The 15377-nt window shown below is 45.2% G+C and overlaps 1 protein-coding gene across 1 annotated transcript in view; it reads right to left on the bottom strand.

Moving 5' to 3' along the window:
• Positions 1–5850: 5850 nt before the first annotated feature.
• Positions 5851–15377, bottom strand: part of LOC118216273 (SH3 and cysteine-rich domain-containing protein 2-like) — a 33121-nt gene continuing 23594 nt past the window's right edge. Inside the window, exons 7-11 of the mRNA XM_035397363.1 lie at positions 12941–12999; positions 12098–12186; positions 11227–11278; positions 9149–9286; positions 5851–8848 (exon numbers count right to left, since the gene is read on the bottom strand). Of these exons, the coding sequence (XP_035253254.1) occupies positions 8750–8848; positions 9149–9286; positions 11227–11278; positions 12098–12186; positions 12941–12999 (437 nt within the window). The 3' untranslated portion in view covers positions 5851–8749. The remainder of the gene's footprint in view (positions 8849–9148; positions 9287–11226; positions 11279–12097; positions 12187–12940; positions 13000–15377) is intronic.

The following is a 15377-nucleotide window of genomic DNA, read 5'->3' as shown; positions in this document are numbered from 1 at the left end:
CTCATCTCTTATGAAAATTCCTTTGATCCTGGCATAGTGTGCTGGTAGAAATTGTGTGGTGACTACTTCACTCTAATGGCGAATACTTCAATATGGGTGAGGTTTAGATTCAGGACTGGATGCAACGAAGCCTGGCTGTGTTCAAGCTGCTGAATCTAATTATCAATACAATTTCATGCAATTGGTTGATTGAGTAACTAAGTGTGCAATTACATTTTCACATGGGTGATATGGGTGTCTGATGACTTTTTTTATGAAGTAAATGATATAATACTTTTAAAGATGTTTTTTGTGTTTACTCAGTTTCACTTAGTCTAATATTACATTTTCTCTAAAGAAATTAAACGATTCAGTGTGACAAATATGCAATAATAGAGGAAATCCAGAAGGGGGAAAATGCTTTTTCACGGCACTGTAGCTATTTTTGTTAATCTTTATCAAAGGCTCCAGTCATTTTGGAGTCTTTGTCATTGTTTTGTGTGCACAGAAACATTTCTCTGAAATGATTGGAGCATTTGATGGACATTATGTAGACTTTAGCCTGCTGCATGCATGAGATTCACTGAAGAGGCTCTGAAACAATACTGAAATTTAGCCCTATGTCCATAGATTTTCATTTTCAGCTGATTTTATGAGATCGTTGGGGTGGATTCAGGAACTGCAGACTTAGTCTGCAACTGCGGTCCTGGAGAGCCAAATAGCCTTTTGGTTTTCACTGTCACTAAGCACTTAATTGATCAATTAAATCCATTACGTACACATTTAACTCACTTCACCTGGTTTCCTGGGTCTGAATCGGCTTCTGATTTCAAGGCAAAAGCAAACCCCAGCTGATCCTGCGGCAGGAACAGGGAAGTGCTTACTGGTTGCAGTAAGTCTTAGTGGACATTTAGGGAACATCCATCCATCCATCCATTTTCTAAAGCACTTACTCCTGGTCAGAATTGCAGGGGGGCTGGAGCCTATCCCAGCATGCATTGGTTGAAAAGCAGAAATACACTCTGCACAGGTCATCCATCGCAGGGCATGAACACCACTCACTCTTATACTCCTCCCTATGGGCAATTTAGACCCTCCAATGTCTTAGGACTGTGGGAGGAAACCGGAGCCCCAGGAGGAACCCCACATGCACACGGGGAGAACATTCAAACTCCCACAACCTTCTCACTGTGAGGCGACAGCGCTGCCCACAGTACCACCCTCATTTAAGAAACAGTGGCCATTTTGTGTTTTTCTGGTCATCTTGGGCAAACTCTTGACCAAAGCACTGAGAAATTTTTCATATTGCTCTGAGAGCTGAGTGTATATAATCAGTCTGCACTGTTTAAATTATTCTCCCATTGTTTTTTGATGGATGATGAGCTGTCACACTTTTACTAACCCGGTGTCTTATCTGATATATAGAATCATGCATAAATTCAGATTTGAAATGCATTAATATTCCTTTTTTCAATCAATGTCTATCAAGATGTGGATAAAACAGCTTTTAAAAAGAGAAATGAAAAAGAGCTGTTTCGGGTTTGACACAACACAGTTATCCAGGAAACTCAGTAATCCTGCTTTGTGAAATACCCCCCAGGGGTGTTCAAACTTATCCAAAAAGGGCCGGTATGGGTGCAGAATAAAATGTAAGAAAAATGGGCCATTCAAGTCCATCTGGCCTGGTCATATATCTCCGGACTAGAGCTGGAGTGCGGAATCTAAACCGAAAAAGGGGCCGTTGTGGGTGCAGGTTTTTGTTTTAGCCCTTTAGCACCAAGACACCTGATTCTACTCATCAAGGTCTTTATTAAACACAACGATGAGTTAATTAGTTTAATCAGGTATCGCAGTGCTGGGCTAAAACAAAAACATGCACCCACACCGGCTCTTTTTGGGTTTAGATTCTACACTCCAGCTCTAGTCTGGAGATATATGACCAGGCCAGATGGACTTGAATGGCCCGTTTCCCTCATGTTTTATTCAGCAGAAAGCACTCCACTGCAGGTGTGTCTGGAGGCATCCGCTTCCTTGAATGAGCTTATCCCTTTATTCAGAAGAAGGATAAAAATGAATTAATGTGCGATCCTGAAAAATATCTACGCATTTAAAAACTACAGGTAATAGGAGAACTGTTTCAGAAAATGCCCCAAGTGCATTCCGCCCAGTCACCAGTGGGTGTGAGCCATAGTGTTGTCCCCAGATTCCACAGTTTAACCCTTCAAGGTGTGAGATCATGAACATGTGATTAGAATGTCCTTAACAGATGATGTAACAATCACTGCTAGTAAATAGAGCATCGCGTAGTTCTGGCAGGTCACGAGAGTCAAGCGCTCCGGCCGAATCAGCTGATGGCTCAGCTGAGGGATGTTAGCCTATCACAGTACATTCACTAACAGGGCGGTCTACTTAAACAGCCTCCCTCTACTCATTCGGCTGCTCCTCCTGCATGCAAGCGCTGCACGTTGCTTCATAAATCCCCTCCACCACCCCAGCTCCTTCCCCATGCATCAAGAATTTGCATTCTCCATCCTTATGTGTTAAGAAATTGCATTTGCTCCATTCCTATGTGTTAAGAAGTTGTATTGCTCCATCCTTATGTGTTAAGAAATTGCATTTGCTCCATTCATATGTGTTAAGAAGTTGTATTGCTCCATCCTTATGTGTTAAGAAATTGCATTTGCTCCATTCATATGTGTTAAAAACTGCTTTGCTGCTGGATCTGTTCTGTGTGTACCCCTCTAGGGGGGGTTTGGCTGCTGGCCTCCCGGCCTTATCCACGCGGGCTGCGTGGTTGGCGGGAGAGCTCCAGAACAGAGCCATACCGCCAAACATAACTGTATTGCCTTTATTGTCAATAAAGTTCTACTTGATGACAGTGGTCCTGACAGAATTGAAAGCAATGGAGTTCCAGAGCACACTGACTTAAAATTTTGGAAGAAAAAAAAAAACATTCCTAAAAACCTATTCTCCTAAAGAGGGTTAAAATCCTTGTTGGCCATTGCCGAAGACCCTCTAAGCAAGAGGCCTCTGTGGAAGAAACGGAACTGACAGCTGCCACTGTCCATTACTCAAAAGCAAAGAGTAGCGAAATGCGAGCTGTTCGATCGGGCTAACAGAAGGACACTCAGTATGAACAAGAGCAGGTGGTTGATCTCATGTTTTAAATGACGCTTTCATTCATCTGTAAATCCGTTTGAGCGGGTGCCAGCTAGCTGCATTTGGAAAATCACCAGCACTAATTTGCCTTCTTGACCACTGGCACTGCATCAGTAGTTTGTGGAAGGTTTAAAGAGCTGAGACAGAGATAATGATTCAATCAATATTTGTCCTTAACTTTGGCTCCCAGTTATATTTTTCTTCATCGACAGAGTTTGGCGACGCACCAAACCCTATGATTACCTGCTTGCACTGAAAAAGGCAGCGTTTACCTTTGATTGACAGTCAAAGTTAAGGACGAATGTTGATTGAATCCTGGCCAGTGTGTTGTTTCCTGGATGCTTCTGAAGGGTGGGTGTGGCCTGTGGGATTCATAAGAAGCCACGAGGGACTAATTATACAAAATGGTGACCGTGTTAAACATGAGGAGACCTTCGCCCTTTCTGGAGGCACAACCAGGGACCATCTGTTTTGGGATTTCACACCAACTACAGCTACTTAATTATTTAATTGGCCCAATGGATTGGAAATTTTGATGACATCATGAGCAGAATGAACATCGGCAAAAATATTTTACTGTGCTCTGATATAAGTGCGTTCTGGGCTGTGCTATAGGCACCCTGTGCTCTGATATTGGTGCACTGTGCTGTGCTACAGGCACCCTGTGCTCTCATATAGGAGCTCTGTGCTCTGATATAGGTGCATTCTGGGCTGTGCTATAGGCACTCTGTGCTCTCATATTGGTGCTCCGTGCTGTGATATAGGAGCTCTGTGCTCTGATATAGGTGCACTGTGCTGTGCTACAGGCACCCTGTGCTCTCATATAGGTTCTCTGTGCTGTGATATAGGAGCTCTGTGCTCTGATATAGGTGCATTCTGTGCTGTGCTATAGGCACCCTGTGCTCTCACATAGGTGCTCTGTGCTGTGATATAGGTGCATTCTGGGCTGTGACATAGGCACTCTGTGCTCTCATATAGGAGCTCTGTGCTCCAATATATGAGGTGTGTCTAGTGATATAATCTGCTCAGGTGTATACAGCCATTTCACAGAAGTAATGTGAGCATAACTAGTCAGAACACACACCGTCTCTCCAGGAACAGGAAGTTGTGCGCCCCTGGTTTTGCGTTTCGGTACAGACGTCCGCTAGCAGACCCTCGTGGAGTCCGTCTGCAGAACGCCAGCAGACGCACAGCTCTGCCGGCGGTGGTCCGATAGGCGCTTGCCCGCTGGTCTGGGCCTGACTGAGCCAGGCCTGCGTGCGCCCGTGACCCGGTCCTTCGAGCGTGGGACCTCATCTCACGTGTGGGCCCGGTCTCGTCATGATCGTCTAGACCCACCGCCAGCTCAACAGAAAACGAGTCTGTCTGCACTGGGAAATGGGCGCACAGATCCCCATATATAAACAGTACCGCACAAGCATTATTTTCATTGCTTTATAGGGCTACAGCGAGAAAATGGCAAAATAAGAGGGAGAACTGGGCCGCACATGCTCAGTTTAATGCCGTGTAGGAGCAGAGTACCTGTTATAAATAAGACATTGTGGAGCTGCATCTGATTACCAATTATGCGCAACTTCCTCGCCGCTATCCAGAATAAGCTCATTAGTATTCGTGTACAGCATTAAAAAGCACCCTTGAGAAGAATATGCAAATGAAGTGTAATTGTTGCATGATCACTTGATCTCTTTTAGCTTTTCCTTTTCTTGTGGTTTTTCAACCGCATTCCTAGCTGGTGAATGGGAACGCATCCAGGCTGAGGGGGCCACTGCTGACTCATGATCTGAGGACACAGCTGTGGCCAATCGGAACGCTGCTAACGGCAAAAAAAAAAACGAAACAAAAAAACCCACCATTTTATAGTCTGGGCTCGTGTTTCACACTTCGGTCGCGCTCCATTACTGAAAAGATCAGAGTAAGCGTACTCATCAGGGGGCGACGTGGCAGAATTCGTTCGGGTCGGTGAGTCGGCACGGCGACGGCGCTCTGAGGGACTTGGCGGTTTTTTTTTTTTTTGCGGTTTTTACGAGAGCGCTCACTGAAGCTCGCGGGCGTCCCTCAGCGCTCAGACGCCACGCTCCCCCTCTGCTGAGTCACAGCTCCGAGAAGCTTTACGCCGAGCTCGGCACTTCTCACGCCCTCTGGTCCGCGTGAGAAGACAAACAAGGCGATGCTTTCTGACAGATTTGGGTTCTTTTCTTTACTGTTCATAGTTTATTCTTTACTTGCTCTGCCAGTGGCCACGCCTCGCTCGGCCTGCTCGGTAAAATGGGGCGCAGACAAAGGGCAAACCCAGCCCGGCAACCTCGTGTTGCATTCTGGGAAGTAGCTGAGGGGTGGCATTAGCTGTCCGAGGTGTGGCAGACGGACAGTCTGCTCCCTTGGGGACGTTGTTCAGAATGAATTCCTCTTAAAAGCTCTGTGTGCAACGTGCTAAATGGCCCCTAACAATGATGCTGTTCTTCTGGTCTCTGGGTGAGAGGCAAGCAAAGTGTGTGAATGAGAGTGTTTCCTGGCTGACTTTTTCCCGGCTGATTGGCTCCTGGCAACAGAGAAAGCAGTTTCTCTACAGTTGATTGGCTAACCCAATCCCTCGCGTTCCCAACCCGCTTTGATTCCCCGGTTCATCACTGTGAAAACATTGAGTTCACAGTCGAGCAGCCTGGTTAAATAACGGTTATATAAAGTGTAACAGGCGAAGGGAAATGGAGATGGTGGCAGTTTGTGAGACACAGCGGGGTTTCCCAAGGTTTATTCGAGCCAGCAGAAGTCTGCCTGTGCACACAGTCTGCAAGCCACACAGAAAATAACAGATGCACGAGATTTATCCACTATGTACATTACATTATGTTGATGCAAATTCATGGTCTGTAGAACAGTGTTTCTCAGCCCTGGTCCTGGGTGACCACTGTGCATGCTAGTTTTTGTTCCAACCATAGTAACGAGCTCAGTACTGTAATGAGCAGCTAACTGTTCTTAATGAGACTTTTTACATCTACTCAAAGATGATTTATCCTCTTAAAAGCCACATTACACTAGAAATAGCTATGTATGCAGTAAAAACTAAATGTCCCATATTCACATCCCAGGAATTTCAACCGGTCAGACCAACTTGTGCTTCAATTTACAGTGATGTATGTGCTATATGACAGATAATTCCAATTGAAAGAGCCTCCATTTTGAATTGATTCAGTGACAAATTGACAGGTGAAATTAGCTGGGTCCTGTTGGCAGAGAGTGTGGAAAACCTGAAACCAAATGCGTAAAATGAAAGGAGTTTACTTGCAGCACACAATTATGGTATAACTTAAACATACGTATTGATCAGTAGATAGGCTTTGACAAAAAAACCAGCATACGTAGCGGGACCCCTGGGGCCGGGTGGAGAAACACTGCCATAGAAGGTGCTACACATAGGCTGTTATTGCTGTTCCAGCTTATGAACAATGAAAAAATAAAATAAATAATGTTCTATTTCCAACAGACATTTAGATGGACAGCTATCCAGCAACAAATTAGTCACCCAGACGAAGGTTGGGTTTTTAAAATTTTCACATTTTGGCCTCTGGCTCGCAAGAGAGGATACCCCCCTGCACAACCCCTTCTCTAACATTTTCCCGCCTGTTTTCACATCTTGGGTTGAACATAAATATCACTGAAACAGACGAGTAAGAGTCACAAGACTTTGAGCATCAGGGCTACCCACAATGCCTAGCTCAACTATGGGGACACAATGCACATGCACTGCCAATGAGGTGAGGGGGGGAGTGGGTGGGGTGGGGGGTGGTCATTTATTGCAGGAATTACACAGCATAACAGCACACACTCGGTAGGTTATCAGAAGAGTTATCCGGTTGTTCGGTTTTTCAGTCGGTTCTTCAGCGGTAGAACCTAGTGTATCGGTGGAGTTGAGATCTCTCTCTGTCTATCTTTTTCTCTGTATCTCTCTGTCTGTCTGTCAGCCAGTTAAGACCCAAGAACCAGGTGAGGTGAGTTTAGAGTACAACCAGCTGCCTTCATTTATCAGTATGTCCAGAGTAAAAGTGGAAACCAGCAGACCCTGTGGTTCTCCAGTACCCAGGTTGCAGACTCTGGTCTAATATAACTGCCATTCCAAAGCAGAGAGAATGGATTTTAGCACTATGAGCAGGACTTAGGGACCCCCTGTCTGCTTACCACTTGACAAAACCCAGAATGACTAACAAGTGCTGTGACTACGCCCAACCAGCCTCCAGAGCACTGGAGTCCTTAAGTCTCCGTCAGGTGACTCCACCCTGTCGTGAAGCACACGCCCACCTCCCTCCCTCCCCTCTCTCAAATCCTGCTCCTACAGACACCTTCTCCTCACACCCACCCCCCCTTCCCCCACGAGGACCCCTTTACTGATCATGACAGAAGCAGTCTATTTAAAACACTGCCCCTCCCTTTCTCAAAAACCTAGCAACCGGGCCCCGGCAACCGGGCCCCAGAAACCGGGCCCCCCACCTGCCGTACGGGCACCTGGGCATGTTCCTCCATCGTTTCCACTCCGGCCCTGAAGTTCCGTCGGGCAGGAATATCGACGATCAGACCCCGTGTCCGTTCAATCCCCGAGGAAAATTCAAAGTTGTTCCGGAGGTCACTGCTATATTCACATATTCACATATTGATCTGTGTTTGATTGAGACCAGGATATTTTCATCTATCTCGTATCATCCCTGACCTGCATGCCTCATGTTCTCAGGAACTGAGTATGGCTTCTGTTCAGCTTAACTGCAATGCACTTTAGTAAATTACTGCAACAAGTTTCATTGATTTCACCAACTGCTGATCTCCTGACATTGTGTGAAAAGAAAAGAAATTAAACCCAAGGCCTGTTACTCACAGAAAAGGCTCATTGCAGTTAGATTGTTGAATAGAGGAGTGAGCATTGGGGGTGGACCCCATGATCACGTGTGGTCCTCGTGTCTGGCTGCACGGTGTGCTGAATATTGACGGGCAGGGTTTGGCATACTCTCCAGATTTGAGCTTTACAGGGCATGAGGAAACAGAGCCGGAATGGGGGTCTGCCTGAAGAACCACAGGGCTGAATGAAGCTGAACTTAATCCTAATACAGGGACCCAGATTGCAGCAGAGTGGGGCGAGACATGACACACACCCACACACACGCACACATACACACACACACACACATGCTCCCTCCCTCCTCCGTTCTGTCCTCTCTTCCCCTGTCCTCCAGCCCCTACCTGGCTAGGCCCCGCCCACACATGTAGGCAGAGCAAAACAAAACTGTGAATGTCCCCTCCTTCAGGTCCAGGATTGGGGAAGCAGGGTGAGAGGTCCGCCTGAGCATCTGTCCCATTGGGGGAGAGTGTCATGTGATCCAGCAGCCCTGGGCCAAAAATCAGAGGTGAATCTGGGGTCGAGCGATTTGTGAGGAAGCGTAGCTGGCCAACCCTTCTGTGATTATGGGAGGGGCTTAATGTCAGGGATAAAAGTTTGGGGTTTGAGCTGCTCCATCCGTGCTCAGCCTCTTCTTCTTGGGGCATGGTGGGACAACGCCCCTCCTGGGGGTGGGGCAGGGATTAGGGGGCAGGGGGTGAGGGGGGAGGTGAAAAGGGGGTCATAAGAAGCTCATATCTCCTCCAGGGAGTCACAGGGGACCAGACCTCTCTTCTTCCCACTGCTCAGCTTCATACAGCCATTACTGTCCTCACTCTTACCCACACAGATCTGAGAGAGAGAGAGAAAGAGAAAGCAGAGAGAGGGTGGAAGAGAGATACTGAATTCGCAAAGAGTTCTTTGAAATAAAAATAATACTTCCAAACTTCCTGATAAAGCAGAGAAAGAGCAGACAGGGAGACAGAGGAGAAAGGAGGAGAGACAGAGTCAGTGATTCTAAGAAAAAGACAGAAGAGAACAGATAAAGGAAGAAGAACATGGGGAGACTGAGGGAGGAGAAGAAGAGGAGTCAGAGGCAGAGACAGAATGAGTCACATACCCAGAGGAACCATACTATGGGCACTGGCTCACCTGAGACTCTTTCACGGCCATGTGACCTGTCTCTCGGTTTCCTTGGCTACCCTGGGTGACCCGCCACACCCTCTCCCCGGGGCGCACTCTCTGCACAAAGTTTGCGGGGAAAAACCCCACCTTATCTCCGCACTTCCCCTGCGGCCAAAAACAGCAATTAAGATAAGACCTGGTTTCCATGGTGATATGATGCACAGTTGTGAAGGGCAAAGAGAGAATATTTCCGCTGTCTGATTGGTTTTCCTGCAACCTCAAAACTTTAGCCAACGTTACATAATAGGTCTGTGATGGAGATCCTTGAATTGCCACCTCTAACTGGAGCTCCACCCATATGAGATTATGATTTGTCAGAAAATGCAACAGACCATTGGATAACTTGCAAAGCAATTCCCTAGAATTTGGGTGGTCGTACCTCACAGTAGGGTGCTAACCTGTTCAGTCTCATAACACTATGAGGTTATGAGCAGCCTGGTCAAGATTATAGAAAGGTGCCAGTATACTCAAAACGAAATCCGACTTTTTGTTTGAAACAACTTTTTTCAAACAAGAGACAAACAAAATAGATTTTCAACATATGGTTTTGGTAATATTTATGAAATTAGGTCACTGTTGGTGCAGAAATTGATGCTATAATGCTAGGAAGTAAGTGGCTCGGAGTGACATGTAACAAAGTACATGCTGTTTGTTTTGAATATACTGACTACAGTGCTCGTGGACGTGTCTGTTGATGATTTTTGAAACGTTTTGTACATCATTCGGAGTATACTGCCTACTTAAGTATACTGCTTGGTCAGACTAATAGTACTTTAAGGTTATGAGCAGCCTGGTCAGGCTCATAGTACTGTAAGGTTATGAGCAGCCTGGTCAGGCACATAGTACTGTAAGGTTACAAGTAGCCTGGTCAGGCACATAGTACTGTAAGGTTACAAGTAGCCTGGTCATGCTCATAGTGCTGTAAGTTTATGAGCAGCCTGGTCAGGCTCATAGTACTGTAAGGTTATGAGCAGCCTGGTCAGGCTCATAGTACTGTAAGGTTATGAGCAGCCTGGTCAGGCTCATAGTACTGTAAGGTTATGAGCAGCCTGGTCAGGCTCATAGTGCTGTAAGGTTATGAGCAGCCTGGTCATGCTCATAGTGCTGTAAGGTAATGAGCAGCCTGGTCATGCTCATAGTGCTGTAAGGTAATGAGCAGCCTGGTCAGGCTCATAGTACTGTAAGGTAATGAGCAGCCTGGTCAGGCTCATAGTACTGTAAGGTAATGAGCAGCCTGGTCAGGCTCATAGTACTGTAAGGTAATGAGCAGCCTGGTCAGGCTCATAGTACTGTAACGTTATGAGCAGCCTGGTCAGGCTCATAATACTGTAAGTTTATGAGCAGCCTGGTCAGGCTCATAGTACTGTAACGTTATGAGCAGCCTGGTCAGGCTCATAGTACTGTAACGTTATGAGCAGCCTGGTCAGGCTCATAGTGCTGTAACGTTATGAGCAGCCTGGTCAGGCTCATAGTGCTGTAAGGTTATGAGCAGCCTGGTCAGGCTCATAGTGCTGTAAGGTAATGAGCAGCCTGGTCAGGCTCATAGTACTGTAAGGTAATGAGCAGCCTGGTCAGGCTCATAGTACTGTAAGGTAATGAGCAGCGAGGTGATATATTACTATGAGGGTCCGGCAGTCCTTGTGTTGTGTGTCCGCGTGTTGCATTTTTGTGTTGTGTGCCACGTGTTGTGTTTTTGTGCTGTGTGCCTGTGAGTTCTGTTTTTGTGTTGTGTGCTCATGTGTGAAGGGAGATTCACCCCCTCTGATTTCCTTCAGCCGGATGTTCAAAATGATTTCCAAAGGAAAGCAGAGTGACTAATGCTCATTAGAAATCCAATACAGGTCACTCCAGGTCAAAGCATTTTAAAATCCATTATTTTTTCACGTTTCACGTTTAAATGCCTTCCGCCGAAATTGAATTCTATTTCTGCGGGGCCTGTTTTTTAATGGGTTCGATGGTAAGTAGGACAGGCGCCGTAAGATCCACGCACATAAATATGCTCACGCAAACACGTGCACGTGCACACACAATCGTCACATGCTCACCTTCCACCACTCTTCATTTGAGTCATCTGTGACCTGCACACGGTCCCCTGGTCTAAATCCAAGGAGAGAAGAAAGGACAGAGAGAGAGAGAGAGAGAGAGAGGATATTAATGACATAATTAATGCAGGCATGGCAGAACATAATTTCACAAGTTAAAACATATCCGCCCCGGAATTGTGGGTATAATAGGATGAACGAGGTGGGCCCGCTGGAAAAACATAGAAATCAAATAATTTCTGATTAGTGTAATTGATTAATTATGCTCTTCAGCCTCTGAGACCGCGCTGTGGCTGATGTGTTTATCCTCTTGAGGACATGAAGAACAATGAATGTGATTTCAATGCGAACGCTAAAGAGTTCTGTCAAAGTCCATTAATTACACTTCCCAGTGAGCACAATCCTGAATATAAACAGAATCCAGATATCTAGAGGGGTGGGAATCTGTGCTGAGAGACGTCCTGACAACGGAAAAGCTCAATTTAGCTCTAATTCAGCTTTTTCCAAGCCGGCCAGAAAACTTTCACATCTCAACCAAATCTAGCCTAGTTAGATTTGGGTGAGATGTGAAAGTTTTCTAGCCAGCTAGAATATAGCCAGGCTATATCCGGGTAAGACCTGGACAAAACACACATTTGTTCACAGGCTTTGTGGGGACCTCATGCTAACCTTGAAGGAAAAATGCTGGCGTTCTTATCAGTATAACTGATGTCATACTCATACTCATGCTTTCGGCACTCACACACACATGCACACACACACATGCACACGCACGCACACATGCACGCACATGCACAAGCACACACGCCCGCGCGCGCATGCACACACACACACACACACACACACACACACACACAGCTTTGGCTTCACTCACTGTAGTTCCAGGTCATTCTGCTCCTGTGGCAGAAACTTATACAGTGCAACGTAAGTATGGATTGAGTGAACCTCAATCCGTTTGGGAACCTATAGAGAGAGAGAGAGAGAGAGATAACATCTAAACACAAAAAACTTTTACAGAAAGTTAGTATGCAGCTTATTATACTAGTTATAAAGTTATTCTAAATGAATTTTCATTATGTAAGCTATATGACCCCAGCCAGAGCCCCTTCTAAATGAACACTGTACATTTTCTAGCATTCCTTCCATTACGGAGAAGTTGCTGTTCTGATGGGAACCAAGATGCACCCGCCTCTGAAACAGCCTGGCTAATGTGCTACTTAATTAGCCAGCAAAGCCAGACTTAATTCCTCAGATACAAACTTCATTTTTATTAGTATATTTAAAAGCACTGAGTGAGAAACCATTATGAAAGTAATTTCTGAGGGAAAAGAGGAACACACACTCTGCCAAACTGAATGCTTGGCCGAGAAGGATGAATCACAGAGACCAGAACAAAAAATGTATAAAGAGAGACTAATGGCTAGCTCGCTTTTATTGCACCGGTGAAAGATATAGATTTTACTGTGCAATTAAATCAAACCATCTTCACCCAGGCACAAATAAAAATTACGTGAATTCCCCCATCTACGGTCCTATTATATATAATTTAATGTGATATAAGACAACTTAGAAGCACATTAGTCCGTTCCAATCAATCTCAGAATGCTTTGCAAGTGAAAGAGAGGTTTGGGATGCTTCTCCAGGACCTCACAGTAACATACAGAAGTGTGTCGGCGTTACACCTCAAACCAGGAGGCCTAATGGGGATGTTTCGCACCTTCTGGCTGCTGATCCCGTCCTCTGGCTCCACTTTCTCAATCTCAGTGACCGGGAGATCTGGAGATAAGAGAGTTATAATGCACCCAGGGACACAGCAGCAGGGTAAGACTCATACATTACATTACCTTACATTACAGGCGTTTGGCAGACGCTCTTATCCAGAGCGACGTACAACAAAGTGTATAACCATAACCAGGAACAAGTGTGTCGAAAACCCTAGAGAGAAGTACCGTTCCAAGTGTAGGGAACAACCCCATAGTTTAACTTGGAATACCGTATTCACACACACGTCCTACACCGGCACACGCCGTGACCTCCACAATGTTCGGGACAAAGACTTTCTTTTTTCTTGATTTGGCTCAGTACTCCACAATTTTAGATTTAAGTAAGCCAACCCTTCACATGTGGTTAAAGTGCAGATTTTAAAAGGGTGTTTTTATACAATCAGGTTCTACCATGTAGAAACGGGTGTTTCTTATTCGTCCGGTGTGTTCAACTGTTTCCTTTGTGTGGTTATAAGAGGGCTTTCAGTGTCTATTCTTGATTCTCTTCTTTTTTTGGGTTGCCTTTGGAGTCTGTTATTGGAGTTTATCAAGATCAGGATCAGAGTTGTGCTAAGGAAGCAATTACGATGAGAAATAAGAAAAAAACAATCAGAGACACAGGCCAAACCTTACCACAATCAACTGTGTGGAACATCGTTAAGAAGAAAGGCAGCACTGGTGAGCTCAGTAATTACAAAGGGCCTGGTAAGGCAAGCCTTTACCGTTAATGACAAAGAATGCTCATCATAATGAAGCAAAAACCCTCAAACACCTGTCCGGCAGATCAAAAGATCAAAAACACTCATCAGGAGGCAGGCCCTGCTGTCCGCAGAAGACTTCACAAACAGAACTACGGAGGTTACACTGCAAGATGAAAACCACTAGTTAGCCTCAAAAACAGGAAGGCCAGTTTACAGTTTGCTAAAAAAAGTACCTAAAAAGCCTGCAGAGTTCTGTCTTGTGACATCTTGACAGATGAGACTAGGATTTACTTGCATCAGAGTGATGGCAAGATCAAAGTGTGGAGGCCAAAAGGAACTGCCCAAGATCCCAAGTTGTCTTCAATGCTGATGTAACTGCCGATAGCAGCAGCTGAAAGAATTTACAGAGGTTTACAGAAACATCTTATCTGCTGAAGTTCAAGCAAATGCCTCCAAACTCATTTGACTGTGCTTCATCCTACAGCATGACAGTGATCCCAAACATACTGCTAAAGCAACAAAGGAGTTTTTTAAGGCCAAAAACTGCAAAATTCTTGACTGGCTAAGTCATTCACCCGCTCTGAATCCAACTGAACATGCGTTTCATATGCTGAAGAGAAAACGAAAGACAGCTAGCCACCGAAACGAGCAGGAGCAGAAGGCTGCAATGGAACATCACCAGAGAAAATACTCACCTGGTGATGTCTATGGATCACAAAGTTCAAGCAGTTATTTCATGCAAAGGATATGCAACAAAGTAAAAAAGATGATTACTTTCTTTTAAATACCATTAATATGTCCCAAACATTATTGTATGGTACATTCCATGGTACAGTGGCAAAGTAGGTCTATTTTTCTGACCATTACAAAAATAATGGTGAGGACTCTGGAGCTTTAAAAGTTCAAAAGTGAAAAAATATTATTTAAAGAAAATAAGTTTAACCGATTCCAAATGAAAAAAACCTCTTTCAAACCTGATTTGTTTGCCTTTTGGCTTTGAAACTATACACTGCAGGTGAAGTGGGTTTGCTCTTCCTCCCTAGCCAAAAACAGCCAAAGCCACGAACACACCTGTATTTTAAACAGGCTGCACACAAGACCATCTACCTCAAATCAATCAATCAAATTTTATTTGTATAGCGTATTTTACAGCAGTTGTCACAATACGCTTTACAGACAACCCTGGCCTAAACCCCCACAGGAGCAAGCCTAAGGCAACAGTGGCAAGGAAAAACTCCCTGTGGCAGATGGGAAGAAACCTTGGAAGGAACCAGGCTCAAGGGGGAAACCCATCCTCCTCTGGTCGGCTCAGGGTGCCGACTGGTGACCAATGTGTCAGTCAGTTTTATAAGTTTTATACCTTTATGTTAGGGCAGCGCCATCTTATTAGTACCCAAAGAATTCAAGTAATGCCCAGTCTAGTAAAATACCCAAAGAATTCAAGTAATGCCCAATACCCAGTAATTATTCTGAATGCAAAATAATAGTGATGTCATTTCTATATGTGGAAACCAAAGTGCATAAACATACCTTTTAATAAAAGCAGAGAATGTGCACTTTAACAGGCATGTGAATTGTTTGATTAAAAATGGGGTGACATAGCTCAGGAGATAAGACCGATTGTCTGGCAGTCGGAGGGTTGCCGGTTCAAACCCCACCCTGGGCGTGTCGAAGTGTCCTTGAGCAAGAC

This window comes from Anguilla anguilla, chromosome 17 (assembly GCF_013347855.1).
Source record: "Anguilla anguilla isolate fAngAng1 chromosome 17, fAngAng1.pri, whole genome shotgun sequence".
Lineage (NCBI taxonomy): Eukaryota > Metazoa > Chordata > Actinopteri > Anguilliformes > Anguillidae > Anguilla > Anguilla anguilla.
Note: the sequence above shows the minus strand (reverse complement) of the source record. Positions and strands in the feature narration are given on the sequence as shown.